Source organism: Macrobrachium rosenbergii, chromosome 24 (genome assembly GCF_040412425.1).
Source record: "Macrobrachium rosenbergii isolate ZJJX-2024 chromosome 24, ASM4041242v1, whole genome shotgun sequence".
Classification (NCBI taxonomy): domain Eukaryota; kingdom Metazoa; phylum Arthropoda; class Malacostraca; order Decapoda; family Palaemonidae; genus Macrobrachium; species Macrobrachium rosenbergii.
The window spans coordinates 34,682,555-34,703,951 of NC_089764.1; the positions used below are offsets into that span (position 1 = coordinate 34,682,555).

Below are 21,397 nucleotides of genomic sequence, written 5' to 3' on the forward strand. Positions count from 1 at the left end.
ATGGCGCACATCGAAAGACTCCGATAATACTGACCTAACCTTTGAGTGCAAAGTTCCCCAAAACAAGTCGGTCTGTTCTTGTGTTCACCACATCACAATCATGAAAACTCACTTATTCAACATCCACTTTCTTCACAGACAGGTCGCCTCCCCCTGGTCGACCTTCAGAACTTGTCCAATTGCTTTCGTTTCCTCGGGAGATAATGTGTTCATAAGATGAACGAAGGTCGTCCCCTCCCGACCTTGCCCTTTGAGCACACGACCTCCTCCAAAACCTCACCGTTTCTTTCGCAGGACTGAATCCGGCATCTGGACCAATGACAAGAAAATCTTTGCACTGCAGGAGATTCTGTGTTCTTGTGACTGCTAAGGTTGCTCCCTCTCAACCTCGACTTCAGAACCCAAGACCTCCACAGACTTTTTGTTAGTCCTTTGTGGTATCCTGCTAAAATTTCTTGAAGATCTTCATGCAATGATGCTTTCACAAATGCATTACAGACACGTGCGTACTTATGATATGCTAAAAGAAGGCAAAACTAACTATCTTCTTCGTAACAATTTAAAAACGTTAGAAGTTTGCGCAAGTTAAACTTTTGGCCTAAGATGCAAGCGTGTGAGGAAATGTCTGGACTTTTACCAAAAAAAAAAACCATTTAACTTCGAAAATTGTGGAAACAAGGAAGTATTTCACTGTACCGTGCACACATTCAGACAATAAGCTTAAACAGAATAAACATGTTTATCCTGCATTCCCTATTTCTTACGTTTTTCAAAAGACATACAGGTCATCTGAAAAGGGTCAGTTATCCTTTCCTGAAGAACCTTCTCCCGGTTCATGAAGCTCCGTCAAGTTATAGTAAGACATCCACTGTGAGGATGAAAAATAAAGACCTGGAGCCCTCATTAGGTAGTTCCAGTAGCAACTGGAAGATTTACCTTCAAGTGGGATCACAGGAATGTAGATGAAGACTAAAGGTTTTCATCTCCAGATGAAAGATTGACCGGCTGAGGCTCACGTCATTGAAGTGCCACAATTCTTCGTCACTGTCTTAAATCTTTCCTGAATCTCACTTATTGCTGAACCATTGTTATTAAAAAGGCTTCGAAATCATATCAATGATCAACTCCTGGTAACAAATCACCAATAACATTTTGCATATGATCATTACCCTGAATGGTATTTCTGTAGGTAAAGTACATTATATATATATATATATATATATATATATATATATATATATATATATATATATATATATATATATATATTTGTATGAGGTATGTATATGTATATATATATATATGTATGTATATATGTATGTATACAGTATGTATGTATGTATATATACACACGTGTATATATATATATATATATATATATATATATATATATATATATATATATATATATATATATATATATATTAATGAGTGGCACACACGCACATAACAGGACTCAAATTAGCTAAGATTTCATGTACTCGACACTCATCTGTCTACTCAGAAATCTACCATGTCTAAAAAGTAGATATTTCCTTTTTACTGTTACCTAAACACGATGTGACTTGCTTTACTCTCTTCGCTTCAGTCAAACAGTGAAAATGAGTCATGTATGTAATTTACGAATTGAACTGATGTAAAATTACAGAATACAGAGAAATATTCATTTTTTTTTCACTAATATTGAGATTTTTTTCTTCTTTTGTTATTAATACTACTACTGTTACCATCATGATTTAATTCCACATTACACACCAATACTTTGGCAATCAATAGACAAATACCAAATAAAACAATGCAACTTGCTTAGTTCTCCAGTGATACCTCCAAAAAAAAAAAAAATATGATTTTGAAACTCTGGAAAAGACATCCAATCACCGAGATGTAATCCTTTGGTGCTGAAGTCTAGAGACCCTAGACAGTCATTCAACGTCCACACCTTCACTTGTTTCGATAGATTTAAATCGATCGAATATTTTCCTCGCAGCAAAACAAGTAGGAACCATCCGTACTGGGGGGGGCGGGGGAAGAAAAAAAAATAAAGTGACATTCTGACATGCTCACTTCGTCACTCACTCGATCACTCTCGTGTTTATAAAATGTCCCTCAAAGTCTAAGTGTCATTATTCATTTACAAAATGAGCAGAATAGTAACAAGAATCTGATGAAAAGTACACTTACGCGATGGGATCTGGTGATTTGCACCTTCGGGCGCTGTAAGAAGCAGTCGTAACGACGACATTAATTATGAAAAAAAAAAACAAAATAGTGTTAGAAAAGGAACACCTTGGCTCTAAATGCTCTCTATGTTCTATTTTACATGGATGATGACGGTGGAGGAAGGAGGATAAATAGGCGGAGAGGAAGAAGAAGACGAAGAAGAACTGGTCACCTCGCGGACGCCGTCCTCACGTAACCAACGCAGTCAGGGCCATCGTTAGTAACAATGCAGAAGCGGCGAAGTATGAGCCGCTCCCTGGAGGAAAAAATGAATTGGTGTTACCAAGGAGAGGATAAAGAAGTTACTTGGACATACTTATTTCTAATTGCTGACAGGAACTTGAGTGATGCAAGATTGAATGGCATAATCTCTAATACTGAGTCATACTTTAGTTTTTGCATTGACTCAAACACTGGGTTCAATTCTTTCTTATTCAAATATATTTAGGGTAAGTGAGAATGATTTTCTTATTGATGGATGAGTAATAAATGAAATATGATGCACTGTACTTTTATGTCACACACATATATATGTATGTGTATATATATATATATATATATATATATATATATATATATATATATATATATATACATACATATATACTGTATATATTATATTTATATATACTCTATATATAAATATATGAATATATACATGCATACATATACATACATACATATAATATATATATATATATATACTATATATATATATATATATATATATATATATATATATATATATATATATATATATATATATTATTATTAAGAATATTCCCTCCTACACCACGTTTTTGCACTAAATTTAAAGTAAAAGGACTAAGTAATTAAATAAGGCAAATTTAGTATGATTCACTGTGAGAAATTCGCCCCTAAAACCTCTCCCCACTGCCTTTTTGGGGGGGGAAACCCCTTTAAATCCCTTCTTGTCCAACATGCCGTCGGAAATCCCTCAATTCCAGGTATGGATCCCTGCTAAGAGTTAATCGTCGCCTGAGGCAGGCCAGCTGGCGGGCGGACCACGTGCATTCCGCCATTTTGAATTTGAAACCATGCAGCTTGCAGTTCCCACGTGGGCAGAGTGATCACAACGCCATCTAAGAAGAAAAGCTGTAACTTCCGACACAATAAAAGAGTCCTGGACAAGACGCCCTCCCTCAGAATTGTCGGTGGTGCCACGGACTCCAGAGCTTTGTCCCTTGCTCTATCCACTGCCTATTTCAAACACGTGGCTGGCAGTAAAAAGTATCTTTTGATGTGAATTAATTCGTTCCTTTGCTGGCCCGCATAAGAAGAACTTCAGCTCCTATGGAGGAGGGTAAAGGACAGGATTTAAGGTTTTTCGTCAGCCACGTTCCCTGTTATTCTTCAACTGCGCTTCCTTTCCTTTCATAGTGTGGTATAATTACAGTGAGACCTGTATTGCTTATATTTTGTGCTCTTTAATTTGCAAAGCATTTACAAGAAGAGTAACGCAATCGCTTGACGTTCGAGTCACGGGAATCGAGTTCAGTCTAGGCATCTTCCATGCAATTCGTCGATTCCATCATTACAGTGTTAGTCCCAGTTAAGTAACCGTAAGTGTTCGATTGCAGGATATGACTACCCATCTGTGGAACTGTGTCACTTCGTGTGCGTAGCGGCCCTCGCTGCTTCTTTATCAACAGCTTTGAAGCGGGATCCCAAATCTGGCCCCTACAGGGAATTCCCTTCATGTTTTTTGCCTCGTTACCCCAAAATTACACTATCATTCTTTTTGATGTGTTTTCTTTTGTAAATATAATGAATTAAGTTAAACGCCTGAGTTTATCCAATCACTTCCCCCTTGAAGTAGCCTTTCAGGCATGTTTTGTTGTTTGTAATTTTAGCTGTCCCCAAGGCCAGAGTCCAGATTTTTGTGGTGATTACGGTAAGATGCGTATCATTTTAGTATGACCCATTGACCTAGCAAGACCCCCGCTTTAAAATTAAAACAATATATATATATATATATATATATATATATATATATATATATATATATATATATATATATATATATATATATATATATATATATATATATATATATATATACACTTCAGAGAGAGAGAGAGAGAGAGAGAGAGAGAGAGAGAGAGAGAGAGAGAAGAGAATAACTGACTGAACATTTTCCATACACCTGCAAGCAAAATTCAACGTCAAGGAACTTACCTCCCGTAGAGGCCCCTTCTCTCGGCGAACTTGCTATGAAGTTTGAATCGGTGATGAGTACATCCGTAGACTTCCTGTACAAATCCAGTATGGAGGCTGTACAGCGCAGGAGAAGGCCTTGGCCCCCGGTAAAATGTTCTGAGCGTAGCCACATTTGAAGGCCTGACAGGGAGGCTTTTCGTCCCATGCTATCACTCTCTCCAGGAAACACGATGACGGTCTCTCTTGATGCCTGGAAATTTATCATACATTACTTCCGTACACATACGTCACTTTCGTAAGATGTAAGGAACAGGATAATATGAAAAAAAACAAAGGTATGCCTATCGCTAAAATAAATCGGGTCTTGGCAATATTCTGTCTTATACGCAAGGGGTCCTTTGAAATATACTGAAGTTCTCCTTTGTACGCAAGGGGTCCTTTGAAATATACTGAAGTTATCCTTTGTACGCAAGGGCTCCTTTGAAATCTATTGAAGTTATCCTTTGTACGCAAGGGCTCCTTTGAAATATATTGAAGTTCTCCATTGTAAACAAGTTTGAAACAGAATTTTCTTTTTCAGAGAAAACGGCCATAGTATGGGTATTATGGCAGACTAGTATATTCATAATTTCGAGGTCAACCCCTCCAACGAAAACAAATTTACAAAGAGAAATAGCTGATGCTAATATATATATATATATATATATATATATATATATATATATATATATATATATATATATATATATATATATATATATATATATATATATATATATATAGAGAGAGAGAGAGAGAGAGAGAGAGAGAGAGAGAGAGAGAGAGAGAGAGAGAGAGAGAGAGGAATAATTACCATTTACAGAAGGCGATACATAATTTCAAAGCCATATTGCAACACCTTGTTTAATTATCTCTTAGAAAATGTCCCATAGTTTTAGTGTAGATAATAAATGTTAATATTCTTTATTTTCTTTATCATAATGGCATACAGTGGCTGCCTTCTGCTTAAAGTCGCCCATTACAGATTTCGCCTTCCTATACTTTTAAGTGGCCTACTTTGACGCCATACTAACATTAGTAATCCATGAGAAAAGCATAAAATATAATTGAAATAAAAATGTACATAGTGTTGAAAATTCGAGTTCTTAGCACGTATTTACATTCATTTATAGTCATTTACATTCACGTTCAGTATGACCAGATGGTCGTAAAGTTGTACGTTCGATGTCGTCCGCTGGGGGTAGAATTGCATATGAACGACATTACCTTTTGAAGTTTGTTTGTTTTACCTGAATTTGTTTGCATACCTCGCCTGAATATACCGCAACACGATTCTTTTGTTCATGTTTTTCTTTTGAAATATCTACTCTCCTTACATTGCATGGGTGCCAACAGTACGCCTGTTTCAATAATCTGTGACTTTTGACTTACCATAAGCCATTTAATCAAGTTATATATCATAATAATTTAACGATTGCCTAATGTTTAATGCACATGTATGTATTTTTAGATAATGAAAAAAATTTAACCCTTAAAAATCCCCTCATCCTTACAGTAATGATTTGTTTTGGTCAGAATGGATATTTTTTTTTATCTTGTTCGAAGAGATGCTCTTTTGTTGCTTTCAAACACTAGTGAAGTCCATGAAAAAAAAAAGAAAGCTCTACTTGCAGTCTGAAAAAGAAAATTAACAGATAGGAATTTTTTGCCACCTTTCAAATAACTCCACCCGGGGAAATTTCGATCTTTCTCCCCGCAACAGATGTGCCACTATTACCGATGTCTTCACACAGAGTACACAGTTATGAATATCGTACACCCTGAGCAAAGTATCCCCAGAGGGCGGGGGCCATCGATTTCAAGTGCAAGCAAACGTTCATGCGCGCGCGCGCACATGCATCAGTCAACTTTAGAGTGAAATGTGCCGTCTAAAATTGAATCCTTTGGTGATCCAAAATTAACTCATGAAAATTAGCTTCGGCAAAACTGCATCCTAATTACGGCATAAATTGCCTATTAATAAAGATAACATGCGGCGGGAAATCAAGGTCATTGGCTGGCAAACTCTCTCTCTCTCTCTCTCTCTCTCTCTCTCTCTCTCTCTCTCTCTCTCTCTCTCTCTCTCTCTCTCTCTCGCAGTTTATCACTGCTTCTTTTTATATTGTTGGCGATTAGGATAAGGTCTATATCTCCGTTCCTTGGTCTAAAATAGCGACAGCAGTTGAACTGAAGATACTCTCTCTCTCTCTCTCTCTCTCTCTCTCTCTCTCTCTCTCTCTCTCTCTCTCTTATTTGATGTTTTTCGCTCTCTTTCTCTCTCATCCATTTTGATATCTCCATTTTTCTGTTTCTATTTTATTTTATTCTCCCTCTTTCTCGCTACTACAACTAGTTTCCATCATTCTCCTACCTCTTTCGATTTGAAAAAGAAATACGTTTCGAAAGATCATTCACAAAAGCTGACCTTTTACAAATCAGACTTCAGAACACTGACAAATGACTAGAAGCAGGAAGACAGATGCAGAACAAATATGGCTTTCATTCAGAACCAACTTTCGAGAGTTCAATACCGCTGTATCCGTCAAAGGAACATAACACCAAATGCGATTAAGCAGCCAAAATGGTTTAATGGGGACAATGCAAAGCAATCAGGAACAAAAGGCCCATGAACTGTCAAAGTTAAAGTCATCACTAGAGACAGAAATGGTTCACAAAAACAGTGCAGGAGGTAGACAAATTTAGATCACAAAACAGGTTTTCAGCTGAAGTTAAAGAAAATCCCAAAATAATTTTACATCCGTGAGAAGCAGAAGAACCAGTCAAGATTACAAAAGATTATGTTGACATTAATATTTGCAGTGATGCAGATATTTTGTTTTGCGAGTGTGTGCACTGATGGAGACACCTCAGAAACGACTGACGTTTCAATGTGATGCTTATGATTAAAATTGAAATTCCAGGAAAAAACAGTACAAAACAATATCAGAAAGCTGAACAGAAATAATATCCAGGTCCAAATAAGTTAAGTATACCTTAGGTTAACCAGACCACTGAGGAGCTGATTAACAGCTCTCCTAGAGAGGGCTGGCCCGAAGGATTAGACTTATTTTACGTGGCTAAGAACCAACGGGACCCTGCAGCTTATTGTGGAAACCGAATATATCCAGGTCCAGGTGGATTTCTCCCCAGGGTAATCCAAGAAGCAGAATAAATTGCTCTTCACTAATATGACATTCAAAGAGCATCCTTGGTGCAAGCAAAACCATCTGAGGATTGAAAACTGCAAATATTGCACTAGTATTTCACGAGGGCTCTACGGATGAACTGGGGAACTACGGGCCTACCAGCCTGACTTCAGTTCCTAAGAAGATGCTATAACTGATCATAGCACGCGACATAATGAGACATTTACAATCAGACAGTCTAAATGTACATAGCCAGCATGAGACTTCAGGCTTAACCAACCTAGCCTGGCAGACTTCTACCATGACAAGTTTGGTATAGAAGAGATATATTGGCTTTCCAGAATGCACTGACCAGTTGCCTCATAAGAGTTACGTATATCTTAGTTTAACCAGACCACTGAGCTGGTTAACAGCTCTCCTAAGGCTGGCCCTTAACAGCTCTCCTAAGGCTGGCCCTTAACAGCTCTCCTAGGGCTGGCCCTTAACAGCTCTCCTAAGGCTGGCCCGAAGGATTAGATTTATTTTTACGTGGCTTAGAACCAACTGGTTACCTAGTAACGGGACCTAAATGAATTTCTATCACCAGAAATAAATTCCTCTAATTCTTCACTGGCCGGTCGGAGAGTTGAACGCTGGGCCAACAGCGTGGCAGCCAAAAGCTCTACCCACCCCTCCAATGAAGAACTCAGTTGCCTCGTAAAAGAATAATGGTAAACGTGGATAGAAGATTGGGCAAGCAACAATAAGCAAACATCCTCTTAATGACAAAATGGAAATCCTGAGGTAACAGGTTAAGAGGAGACCCAAGGCTGCATAGGTTTGGCAAAGGTCATTGGTCGCACAGCGGATGAATTCTGATATAGATACAAGAACTGTAATAGTAATGGAACAATTAACCTCAAGCAAAATAAACTATTGCATAAGTGAATGAGGCACAGGCGAGCAACATTAGGATTCACAAGGTTTAAAGAAAAATCTTTCGCAGCGCGCCGTTGCAACATTGGAAAATCGCTTTTATGGTAAATCGTTATGAACCAAATTACAGAATTCTGAACAAGCGATAATCTCTCTCTCTCTCTCTCTCTCTCTCTCTCTCTCTCTCTCTCTCTCTCTCTCTCTCTCTCTCTCTCTCTCTCTCTATATATATATATATATATATATATATATATATATATATATATATATATATATAAATATATAAATAAATTTAATGTGTGTGTGTGGGCACACAGGTCTATGCAGTTGTAGTGGAATTCACTTCACTGAAACAGCTCAATGGAAATCTTGTCCTTAAAATTTTCTGGGCTATGGATCCCAATATGACATAAATTTAAGTTCTGTGATTTAGGATAATAATTTTTCGTACTTTAATGCCTGTAGTGGGTGCACGTCGAACTATACTTTGAAAGAAAAGTTTAACTGTCTGTGATTCGTCAACAATATAAACTCTTCAGAGAAATTTAGCAATACTATATTTTTCAGTCTTAATGCCCTGCATCGTACAAAGCATGACATGCACGCCATGCGTTTTTTTTTTATGGAATAGCTTAATCAAATCTGTTTAAATATTTATTCAAAGCTAAAAATTACGGAGGACGTTACCTATCAGGAAACTGCACACTACCTTACATATCAATACGATTGATTTTGGAGCTAAACGCCTGCTACATGAAAGTCACCTCGCTTCTTTCTCTCTCCTCTACTCCATGTTCCCATGTATCTCTCTTTATCTTGCATCTACTGCTGCGTGTGTGAGTGTGTGTGTCTCACTCTTCCGTGTTACGTTTTTTAACTCTTTATCCTATATATATATATATATATATATATATATATATATATATATATATATATATATATATATATATATATATATATATATATATATATATATATATATATATATATACTATATATATATATATATCCCCTATCTTTGTCCCTCTTATATCTGATGCTAATCTATTATTTTTTCTCTAGAGCCCTCGTGGCTAGACGGTAGCACATTTGCCCCATTTGTGAGTGGTCCCGAATTTGATTCCGGGTTGGGGTTGGGGCTCTGTGGGCCAACTGAATGCATCAGGTCTCTACTGACCTGAGCAGGGAATTAAATGCTAGGTGATCAATCGATTGCATGATGGACAAAAATAACAGACAAAATAACAGTGCTCTGTATATATATATATATATATATATATATATATATATATATATATATATATATATATATATATATATATATATATATATATATATATATATATATATATATATTTCGAGGTAGAGCGACTTGGACATCAAACGATATTTGTTGCTGAATGTCTGTGTACGAAATTTTACTCTCCTTCCCTTTCCCCCCTCTCCCCTCCTCTCTGTCACTGTCTTTCCTCCGATGGTTGCCCCCTCTCCTACTCAATTTCATACCCTCTCTGCGTCCTCGCCCCGTCCCATCCCTCCGTTCCACCAAACTCTATCTTAAATTCCGCATCCGCCGTTAAGTCTCCCGGCCGGCAGCATGTCGTGCATAACTCAGGTGCGTTCATCAGAATAAACTTTCAAAGGAAGCTCGTGAAAAACCGGAGCACTGTACTAGGGCCTGAAATTCTCCCTCGGAAACAGTCTCTCTCTCTCTCTCTCTCTCTCTCTCTCTCTCTCTCTCCCTTCCTCGCCCCTTCGACTACACAGGGAATACATGACTAAAGAATAGGTCACGAAGATGGCTATCAATTCTGGTGATTGGCTGCATGGTTTGACTGGAAGGAAAGCTGGCAGAACGATGAACATAAACCATGGAAGGTATGAAACTGATATGAGAAAACGACATTTGAAGAGAGAGAGAGAGAGAGAGAGAGAGAGAGAGAGAGAGAGAGAGAGAGAGAGAGAGAAGGATATCATGGACCTACTGAAGTTAAGCTTACGTACAGACATACACACATACATCATCATCAAGGAGTGGAAATATACTGAGGCAGAGAAATGAAAACTAAAAGAGCAAACTACATAAGAAGCTGGCCGCACACGGACAAGATTTATTTACACGATCATGCTCTTATTTGGTCCGATGAAACTACAGGAGCGTCAGAGACAAGAGGGAGCATTCAGTCAGGAAGGGCAAGAAAGAGGGCTGTTGCATTAGACGTAAGGGAGCGGACTTCATTTCTGCCTCATCTGTTGAAGGATGAATTCTCACTGTCTTGCTTTTCTCTGAGGTAATATTGCCCTTACAGGGAATGAATTCTTACAAAATATATATTCTATATATGTACACACACACATTACACACACACACACACACATACACATACACACACACATATATATATATATATATATATATATAGAGCCTCGATGGCCAAGTCGGTAGAGCAGCAGCTTCGGACTTCATAGAGGTCTGTGGCGCGGGTTCAAATCCACAGCCGACCGGTCAGAGAGGCAGACACTGCTATCCGTGTAGACACCCCGGGATTGTGTATGTAATCAACGGATAGGTTTGCTTAAAAAGCAAATGGGTGTTACAGACTAATACACACACACAAACAAAGTCACTCCAACATCTCCTAAAAAGCAACAGACACCTCACACGTCTCGAACTGTCGACCTAACCGCTCAACTCTCCTCGCTGCTGGGAGAAAGGGAGCTGGTGATTGGTACGATACATGTACATGCGCCACCGGGGTCTAAGCGATGTCAGGCAGGGCAGCCGATCGAGACTACGGTCTGCCCCAAAGCCAAATCAAAGTCTTTCAAAAGAGGCGTCGTGCTTATCCCATACAAAAACGGGAAAAAAGTAAAAGATTATATATATATATATATATATATATATATATATATATATATATATATATATATATATATATATATATATATATATATATATATACATACATATATATATATATATACATATACATATACGGTAAAAATATATATATATATATATATATATATATATATATATATATATATATATATATATATATATATATATATATATATATATATGCAGGTATATGAAGTGAAGAGACTGAATTACCCAAGTCTTTGCAAGTTGAAAAAAACAAAAAACATACAAAAAGCTGTAGAAACAAAAGCGAAATAACTACTGAGCCCGAAGATAATAGCAATTCTTCAATTCTTTTACATATGACGTACAGAAGTGAATGTTTTTCGTGGGTTGCGAGAGAGAGAGAGAGAGAGAGAGAGAGAGAGAGAGAGAGAGAGAGAGAGAGAGAGAGAGAAATATCAATCCCCAAAATAAAAAAAAAAAAAAAAAAAAAGGACCATTTCAAAATTCGATAGCCAAAACCATTTCTCCATTCCGCCCCGCTGACGCGCCGACATTTTTCCGTCGTGAATATGGCAAAAATCAGCCGCCAATTCCTTGTTAATGGAAATGCCGACTTGCCATCAATAACCGGAGGATTAGAGCTGGTTTCGGGCACGTTTTGCGCCGAGCCCTGTTGTTGATCCTATTAACTTCCGGTATCCTTAACCTTCCACAACGCAGCCCATTGCTAGTTCCGACCCTCGAGGAGGTCACAGGGTTCGCCCACAACATTTCGAAAGCTCATTCATGAAGGTAACAATACCCTCCGATTCTTACATTTTGACCGGAGTCTGTGATAAAGAGGGAATGTTAGTCTTAATGCAACAATTTCTTTCTTTGCACGCTCCATTTTTTTTTTATTGCATCGCCTGTTGCTGCATCCCTAACAAAACCGACCTGAAGTCAGATGCAATTGGGGTAAATTTCCATTCAGCATTCTTGCCGTTCCTTTATTGATCTCAGAAGGCGGCTGAATGTGACCAGAGGCTGCAGTAAGACCAGGCCGACTTCTCGCTCCACGATAAGTTGGTCTGTACTCGCGAGGAAACGCTGGAGGAGGATGTTAAGAGGCCAACACATTCAATGTTGGTGAAACGTAAGACAGCAGTTGTTGGCACCTGGTGATGCAGAAGGTACGGACTTTATGACGTCTCATGCTCACGCAATAAAATGTTTGTGAGAGAGAGAGAGAGAGAGAGAGAGAGAGAGAGAGAGAGAGAGAGAGAGAGAGAGTAATTTTAACTTTTATCCATGAGAGAGAGAGAGAGAGAGAGAGAGAGAGAGAGAGAGAGAGAGAGAGAGAGAGAGATTTTCAAGTAATTTTAACTTTTTATCCATGAGAGAGAGAGAGAGAGAGAGAGAGAGAGATTTTCAAGCAATTTTAACTGCTTTTATCCAGAGAGAGAGAGAGAGAGAGAGAGAGAGAGAGAGATTTTCAAGCAATTTTAACTGTGCTTTTATCCAGAGAGAGAGAGAGAGAGAGAGAGAGAGAGAGAGAGAGAGAGAGAGAGAAGAGAAAAAGTAATTTTAACTTTTATCCATGAGAGAGAGAGAGAGAGAGATTTTCAAGCAATTTTAACTGTGCTTTTATCCAGCAATTTTAAGCTTTTATCCAGAGAGAGAGAGAGAGAGAGAGAGAGAGAGAGAGAGAGAGAGAGAGAGAGAGAGAGTGCTTTTATCCAGAGAGAGAGAGAGAGAGAGAGAGAGAGAGAGTTAAGAGAGAGAGAGAGAGAGTACTTTCACGCAACTGATCTCCCGCAGTTAAGTCTAAGGATTGGAAAAAAAATGTAAAAAAAAAAAAAAAAAAAAAAAAAAAAAAATGAGTGACATGAAGTGATATTCATCATCGTCGACATTTCCTCCTGGCCCGCAAGACCTCCCCACCTAACCACCATTCCCGTCGGGAGGAGGGGGTTGGGCGGGGTGGGGGGGAAGAGAAAGGTTAATTGGTTAAAGGCAGGTAACATGATGTACGAGGAGAGTGCTAGATAATGAGAAAGATCAAGAGACACGGAACCATTTGAGCTGATTTGACGTCAGGAGAGTTATATCTTCAGTAATTCTGATTATTAAGAAAAGATGTATTCAAATTTTGTCAACACAGAAGTACTAATCTTTTAAACGTAATCAATAAAGTCCCACTACGTAACACCAACGAGACGTGGCGTATTTAAAGCACTGCATGCAAGCACGCCACTGCAGTACTGCAAGGTAAATCACCCGGTTCTCAAAAACGGCGACACGCACAATTGGCGATTAAAATTCTGTAACATATCATTGGAAATCAGGACGTTTAAAAGGATTCAGTGACGTTTTGTGTTATTCATCTAACAAACGCAAATGAGAGAAAAAGAGGCCCTTTCGGTGATGTGCATTTGACATTTTGCATCGCGGTAAATATTCCATTAGTTTTCACGCCGTGAACCAAATGCTGAACGAAATCGGTTTCCTGATGGTGCTAACGCCGCGCATAATGAGTGCTGCCACTTGGCTTGGATTTGAAATGAGTGCAATTGCCTCATGAATTGCAATTTTAATATTTTATATTCTCTCTCTCTCTCTCTCTCTCTCTCGCTCTTTCTATATATATATATATATATATATATATATATATATATATATATATATATATATATATATATAATAAATTATATATATACATTAATATTAACAAACTGAATACATATACCTTTATCTATAACTGTTTTTTTGACATGTATGTTCCTAATTTCGCAAATGATTGACATCTCAAATGATTGAATTGATCAAATCGGGCAAAGCATTCTAATCACGACGCAATGATTGGATTATTCATAAGTCAATCATCACATGACCTCCCCACCCCACCTCTAACACCCATCCTAACCCCCCCTCCCATCTCCATTTCCCGACATAATAATCACCTTCTCTTTCCATAATGAAATATCGCACACTTCAAATTTTATCAGTAATTTCGTTGATTAAATGGCATGGTGCAAATTGTCACTTTTAAATAAATTATCAGTATAAATAACAGGACGGTACGTCAATGTTTCATATCTCAATTTCCATAATCGATGACTTTCCATGCCTGGTCTAATGGCCATAAATCTAGATGGTTTAAAAAGTGCCTGATGTTTTGAATCATGAGCATTCTTATCATAAATAATAATAATGATAACAGCAATATGGAAAAGCCATTCTCATCACCGACATCATCGCAAAGCAGGAATAAAATCAGTATTATCTGTAACAGAGGTCATCATGATGAATGGCTCTTTTATGTTGGTACGTTCGCCAGTCACTTAACGAGAAACTATTTTTCATATTATTCACAAACTGAACCTATGAATATAAGTGGGAGTATTCATAGAGACTGTGAATCGAAGTAATTGACTTGTGTTCTTTATATTTTTTTCGTTAATCTTTTCGTAAGTCTGGACACAAACTTCTACTCACACTGAAACAACACTTATAGTAAACTACAAGCCAGATCTCGAAGCTCACGCGCACATTAAATACAAACGTACTCGCGCGTGTGTTAAAATGCGTCCACTGTAGTCCTGAGTTCTTGTCTTCGCTGGTTCGAGCCCACGAGACGACGAACTTATTATCAACTAAAAAAAATTCCCCTTCGGTAACATAGATGAAAATATATTATTTCCGAGGTAGAGCGAATTGGATATTAAAGGACGTTTGTAGCTTACTGATTGAATATATATATATATATATATATATATATATATATATATATATATATATATATATATATATATATATATATATATATATATATATGTATGTATGTATGTATTAAATTTCCGACTCACTTCAGGATCGAAGCCAGGTTTTCAATTGAAAGCAAAGGGCGCTACCCACTAGGCCATACAAGTTGCTCTCAGGTTCCAACTTCTTTTACACTTGTATGGCCTGGTGGGCAGCGCCCTTGCCTTTCAATTGAAAGACCAGGGTTCGATCCCGATGTGAGTCTGAAATTTACTTCCGTTCCACACGTGACTGTGCGGTGATTATTTATATATATATATATATATATATATATATATATATATATATATATATGTATATATGCATAATCACATAACTCTATTATTATAAGATACTGATCGACAAATCCTGAAGCCTGGATACGTGCATCTTTCGCGTGACTCTTAGCGACGTTTATTGCGCCGTTCCACCACGGGGGATAAGCCCCTCCAAAAATAACACCACTGCGATAAGAAAAACACCGAGTACAGAAATAGGAGCGCGTTGAAAAACAAGAAAGAGCCAAGTCAGCAATTCTTTCTGCGTGTCGTGACTGTACTTGTCGGCCGTGACGTCATTCTCACAACTCCGATGTAATTGCTAAATCTGAGGCCTTAATTTGCGACCCGACAAGCGCGCGCCCTCTAATTTTTGTTATTTTATCGTTATTCCCGACATTCAAGCGATCAATTCCTTGTTATGTATGATTTTAAATCCCAGCCACACGTCCTCTCCCCGCCCCCACGACCCCCCCAACCCGTTGACAATAAAAGAAATAAAACCGGTAAAATCGTTATCTTTTCAAAGTTGTTTTGATGACTTTCCAAAATAACCAGATTCTGAAGCCATAGATTTTTATATTCCCGGAAATATTCCCGCCGTTTTAGAGCAGCCTTGTTTTGTAACTATTGCAAATTGCAACCCGGCTGTATCCAGTGAGCGTACAAACGATAAACATTAAGTTCGTTAAATGCCATCGTGGATTATGTATAGGCTGATACACTTTGCCTGTCTGCAGCTAACAAAATGCCAGACAACGCAGGTGCGCATACTAATGCATGCATGCGCCTCTAATTGCAATAGCGGAGAACCGCCTTTGCTCTGGTATGTGATCAGCCCGAAACTGCAAACGTCTAAGGAGATCAATATCCGCATTTCGCAGCGCCACGCCACGTCTCTGCAACAACCGCGAGTTGGAGTAACCAACGAGGCGGTATTCTGCGATGGAGTCTTCTTTGATCGCACTGAAGGAAGTCTATAGTAAGAACGTTAAGGGAAAAAAACCTTGTCGTCACCAGGAGTGATTTTAACTGACAGCTGAGCCGACATGAAATCATATTCTGCCTTCAGCGAAGACCTCCAGCTTCCCTCAGAGCAAAATAAACAAAACTATTCTTAATTACGTAGAAACCAACATGAAATGAGGGCTTCGACCCTTTAAAATCATTTTAACGCTGGGCATGCAAACCGGTATTATCCATTAAGAAAAGCACTCGTGGCTTACAATCTGGTGTTGTTGTTTGTAAGAGAAACATCCCATTACATATGCAGCAAGCAAGCAAGCTATTTCATGCATGAAGGACCCAGGGCAAAAGAGTTGATAACGGAGAATAAAAACAGCGAGAAAAGTCGGCGAGAAAAAACACGTGAGTGAAGTGTAGGTAGAAGGTGAGAGAAATTATCTCGCAAGCACGAAATTGTCGAGGAAGTAGGAGGAACGCAGCAGTAAAATTGTGGGATAAACGAGAACCTCATGAAAAAAATTGAGGTTAAACGTCAAATTAAATAAAAATAACTGTTATGTTGGTGTTACTGAAAACAGACAGTTGAATAGTTGAATGACCTTATACTCCTTTTATGCTTCGAAACGGTGCGAAACATCTCGAGTTTTGATGAAGCAACTTCAGCAGTAAGTTATTCACCAAAATACCTTTTTCCAGCCTGACTATGGATACGGATCGTTCTCCAAAACAGTGCTGAAAGCAGAGTGTTTTCACTCACACCGCCTAAAAAAAAACTGGAAATGAGTTGCCCTGGCAGACCAAGATGGATAATTCTTACACACGATAACTCGCATGAAGTTTTCCCAAGGAGGGGCCTGGTCTCACGGCCAGGTTCTCAAAAGATGTGCCGTAACAACTTTCATTTAATGAAGCATTTATTTAATAAACCTTCACCAAACAGGTAAACAGTATGACTCAAGTTCCCGAAATAGATGCAAGATTAACTGCATCAGGCATAATGTGTCGGGTAAAAAAAAAAAAATGCTAAAGAATATGATGAAATGCGTCTGAAGTGATAAAATCAAAAGGAGAAACATTCTATGGATACTGATAGAAAAAAAATGAGTCGATTGTCACAAAAACATTAATTTTAATATGCGCCGTTATTCCGCGAATATGCGCTTTACGCTGCAGCTTTTGGACCGAAAAGATAAACAAATAAAAATACAAAAATGACTATTTATGATACAATTTAATTCCAGAGCCGATTTGATGTAGGTATTGAAATTGTGTGATTTCTAGCGTTAAATACACGTTCTATTTTTATGCAAATGGGCAACAAAATTGGTTTTTTGAATTTTTTCACTTTTTTTAGGATTCCGATGCTGCAACAATGGTGCCCTATGCACTGCGAATCTAAATGTCGCGGCGATGAAAATTACTTCTAATCGATAAATTACTGTACTGCAAAATTTAATACATAATGTATGCATTTATGTGCACGTGTTTATTGAAATAAATACATGCTAAACACACACACACACACATATATATAATTTATATATATAAAACTGGTCAAATTTTTGTTGTTGAATGTGAGCGAAAGAAATGATGGAAATTATAGAGTTTGACTGATTTTGAACACAGGACTGACAGGCAATGGAAGGGTGAGATGTTCAGATACGTCGAGGATGTGATATGAAAGGTTAGCACATATTTAAAAATCAGATCAGTATTTTGAAGAGTTTGGAGGAACATTTGCTGGAGAATAAAAAATGTAGGATTCGGAAGTTCTGGGAAGAGAGGAGCCTAGAAACAGCTGTCTGGATGAAAAGGAAGTTTTTTCTAATCGGGAAGCACATGAGTGATGTGTAGACGACACGCTCCTGAATAGTTTCACGTAGAAGTTTCTTACACAGGGGCTCGCTACAGATTCAGCGGTCAAAGATAACCGGTTGTGGCAGTGACTGTTGTTTTGCTCTTCTTTGGAGCCACCCGTTATCATGAAATGGTATTCAGAAGTGACACGGAGACAAAACAAATCTTTTTCTTTGGTTTCACATGAGAAATGAATGTTATGTTAATGTTCCGACTGGACACAGTAATCTTAGAGAATTTATTTTCTTTCTGTTGACAAAACTGGGAAATAGGGGGCGATACTTTTTACATACGTCGTTGGGATATTTTATCTCTCCATCTCTCTGAGCAATTACTTTGACTTCCATTTTCAGCTTACTTATACAAAAAAATAGATCTTTCCTAGATAGTGACCCCAGCAAGGCTCAGGGGTCGTTATCTAAGACTGATATTTTAAGGGGTCATTATCTAAGACTGGACTAGGCAAGAGTCAGGATCTTTCCTAGATGGTTGCTCAGGGTCGTTATCTAGGACTGATATTTCTAGGGGTCATTATCTAAGATTGGCAAGAGTCTTGTGGGATCTTTCCTAGACAGTGACCCCAACAAGGCTCAGAGGTCGTTATCTAGGGATATTCCTGGGGTCATTATGATATTCACTATCAGCAAAAGAGTCCCAGGGATCTTTCATCATCTAGATTATCTAGGACTGATATTCCTGGGGGTCATTTCCAAGACTGGACGTCACTATCTAGGAAAGAGTCCCAAGGGATCTTTCCTAGAGGATAGTGATCTAGGACTGATACAACTTGGGGCTAGAGGGGGTCGTTATCTAGCAAAGAGTCCCAAGGGATCTTTGATATTCCCAACAAGGGGGGGTCGTTATTATCCTAGGGGTCATTATCTAAGATTGGACTAGTTGGGGGTCACTATCTAGCAAAGAGTCCCAAGGGATCTTTCCTAGATAGTGACCCCAACAAGGGTCGGGGGTCGTTATCTAGGACTGATATTTCTTGGGGGTCATTATCTAACGATGAGACTACTTGGGGTCACTATCTAGGAAAGATCTAAAAGAAAGAAACCTGTCCTAGTAGCATATACGCAATAAAAAATATTTACGAAATGTCTGTAGTTTCAGACCTTTCCACTATGTAATCCTTTCCATTTACGGATGGATATCAGCTCACATACCCTGGAAGTTTTAGAAGACTGTCAGCTAACAATGGATAAATTCTCTTAAAAACTTTCAGTGCCGAAGTCGTTTTCAAGTATTTACGAACACCATTCCCATTACGAAAGATTAGAAAGTCTTCGTTTAAGGCCCTACTGCTGTAAGTGTAAAAATATCAACGGCAAAGCCAAATCCTCACCTGGGGTTACCTCTCCCTTGAATTCTTTATATCTGGCTCTTATCTTTATTCCCTCAAGGAATTGCCTCATTCCAGCATCCAGACGTCAAATTCTCATGGAATCGAACGACTACATTCAACTGTAAGATCAGATGTTGCTACACAGTACGATAACTTTTCTTTTATGCGAAGCGTAAGAGATTTTTCTAAAACCTGCCTGCTTTGGAAACCTTTGAAAATTTAAATTCAGGTGATACAAGTCCCCAGTGGAAACCTCGCGACTAGTTCCCACTGCATATTATAACAGAAGCTAACTTTTCCCTACTCTCAAGCACCAGCGGGTCTTTTTGTTAAAACTTCTTATTTCGTCTTCTTGATAATAAATGCGACTTTGTCAAGGAGAGATTCCCAGTGTATTTTTGACTAAACTTTTGATTTTTTATATAATACAATGAAATAAAAGAACGTTCTCTCTCTCTCTCTCTCTCACACACACACACACATATATATAGACATGTGTGTGTGTACATATATATACACACGATGTCTAAGCTCTAGGCTTTAACTCAAATGTGAGTGATACAGCGAGCCTTTATCGGCTCCGCTACGAGGGAACACTTATTTTTTCCTCTCTCGTTTAGAATAAAGTGCCAGCAAGTGTCCGTGTTCCTGCCGTTCGCCTTTAGCATACTTTCATAATAGGGCGCTCTCGCACGTCATCTACAGCTCAGGGCCGATAGCAGCTAGGTAGGTATGTAGGTAAATGCCTTTTTGGAAATTGTGAATTTTACTTCTTTGAACTGGCATCATCTACAAGACCTATTTTCCTTCTTTTAGCGCTACGTCTTGTCCCTTAATACGGGGGACTAATTTACAGATTCTCGGCAATTCTTTTGGGGGTGCTCTTACTAGCCTCATGCTCTTTTCAAACCTTTGTGCAAACTCGCATCAGTTGTATGCTCACCAGTTACTTAATTCATTGCAATGGTAAGCAGCGAAACGGATTTTTCAGGGAATAGGCCCAAGACGTTTCCCCTCTGTGGTACTGAGTTTTGGCGTGTGTGTGTGTGTGTGTGTGAAAGAAATCCACATCATAATACTCATTGTTCAAGACGACCGCAAGGCAATATTCACTGCGACCTCTACACTTGAAAAGCATAATTATTTCAAAACTCTTTACGAAACCTCTATATCCTACCTTTACGCCCACTAACATTTTTCCATACATCTCATCACTCAGACCTAAAGACTATCAAAGCAGCAAGGGAGGCATAGCGCACCCTGTCTCAGACCCGTTGCACGTTAACTAGTACCCCTCTATCTCAATATTCTAACGAAAGATCTGGTTTTATCATGCAAACTTTAACAAACTCATATCAGGTGACCTGCACACAACATCCTCAATACACCGTAAGTCTCCTTTAACAATTGCGCCAAAAGATGTAAGAATATCATATATATTTTTCCCCTTTCCTGCCAAACTTACAAATAATTTTCATAATACTCTGTCCACAGATCTTCTTTCATACCTAAATCTACACAGCTATTTCACTATTAATCGTGTCCTTGTGGTATTCTCTAAATCAAATCTCTACCATACACCCTCCCTGGTATTCTAATAAGCATTATACCTAAAGTTATTTAAAGGAACTGCTATTCTTAATTACCTCTTCCTTTGGAATCTTTCCCTTCAGCGGATGTTTCTTACAAACCCTGGTCAGCAGATTCTCAATTACATTCTAATTGTCGTATCACCTCAATCCCATTTTAATCTTGTCATGAGCGTTACCTCTTCCCAGTCTCTACTTTTTTTTTT

At 38.3% G+C, this 21,397-nt stretch overlaps 1 protein-coding gene across 1 annotated transcript in view; it reads right to left on the reverse strand.

The window, feature by feature from the left end:
* Positions 1-1,689: 1,689 nt before the first annotated feature.
* Positions 1,690-21,397, reverse strand: part of LOC136852017 (uncharacterized) — a 354,152-nt gene continuing 334,444 nt past the window's right edge. Inside the window, exons 7-8 of the mRNA XM_067126483.1 lie at positions 4,420-4,651; positions 1,690-2,476 (exon numbers count right to left, since the gene is read on the reverse strand). Coding sequence (XP_066982584.1) covers positions 2,409-2,476; positions 4,420-4,651 — 300 coding nt within the window. The 3' untranslated portion in view covers positions 1,690-2,408. The remainder of the gene's footprint in view (positions 2,477-4,419; positions 4,652-21,397) is intronic.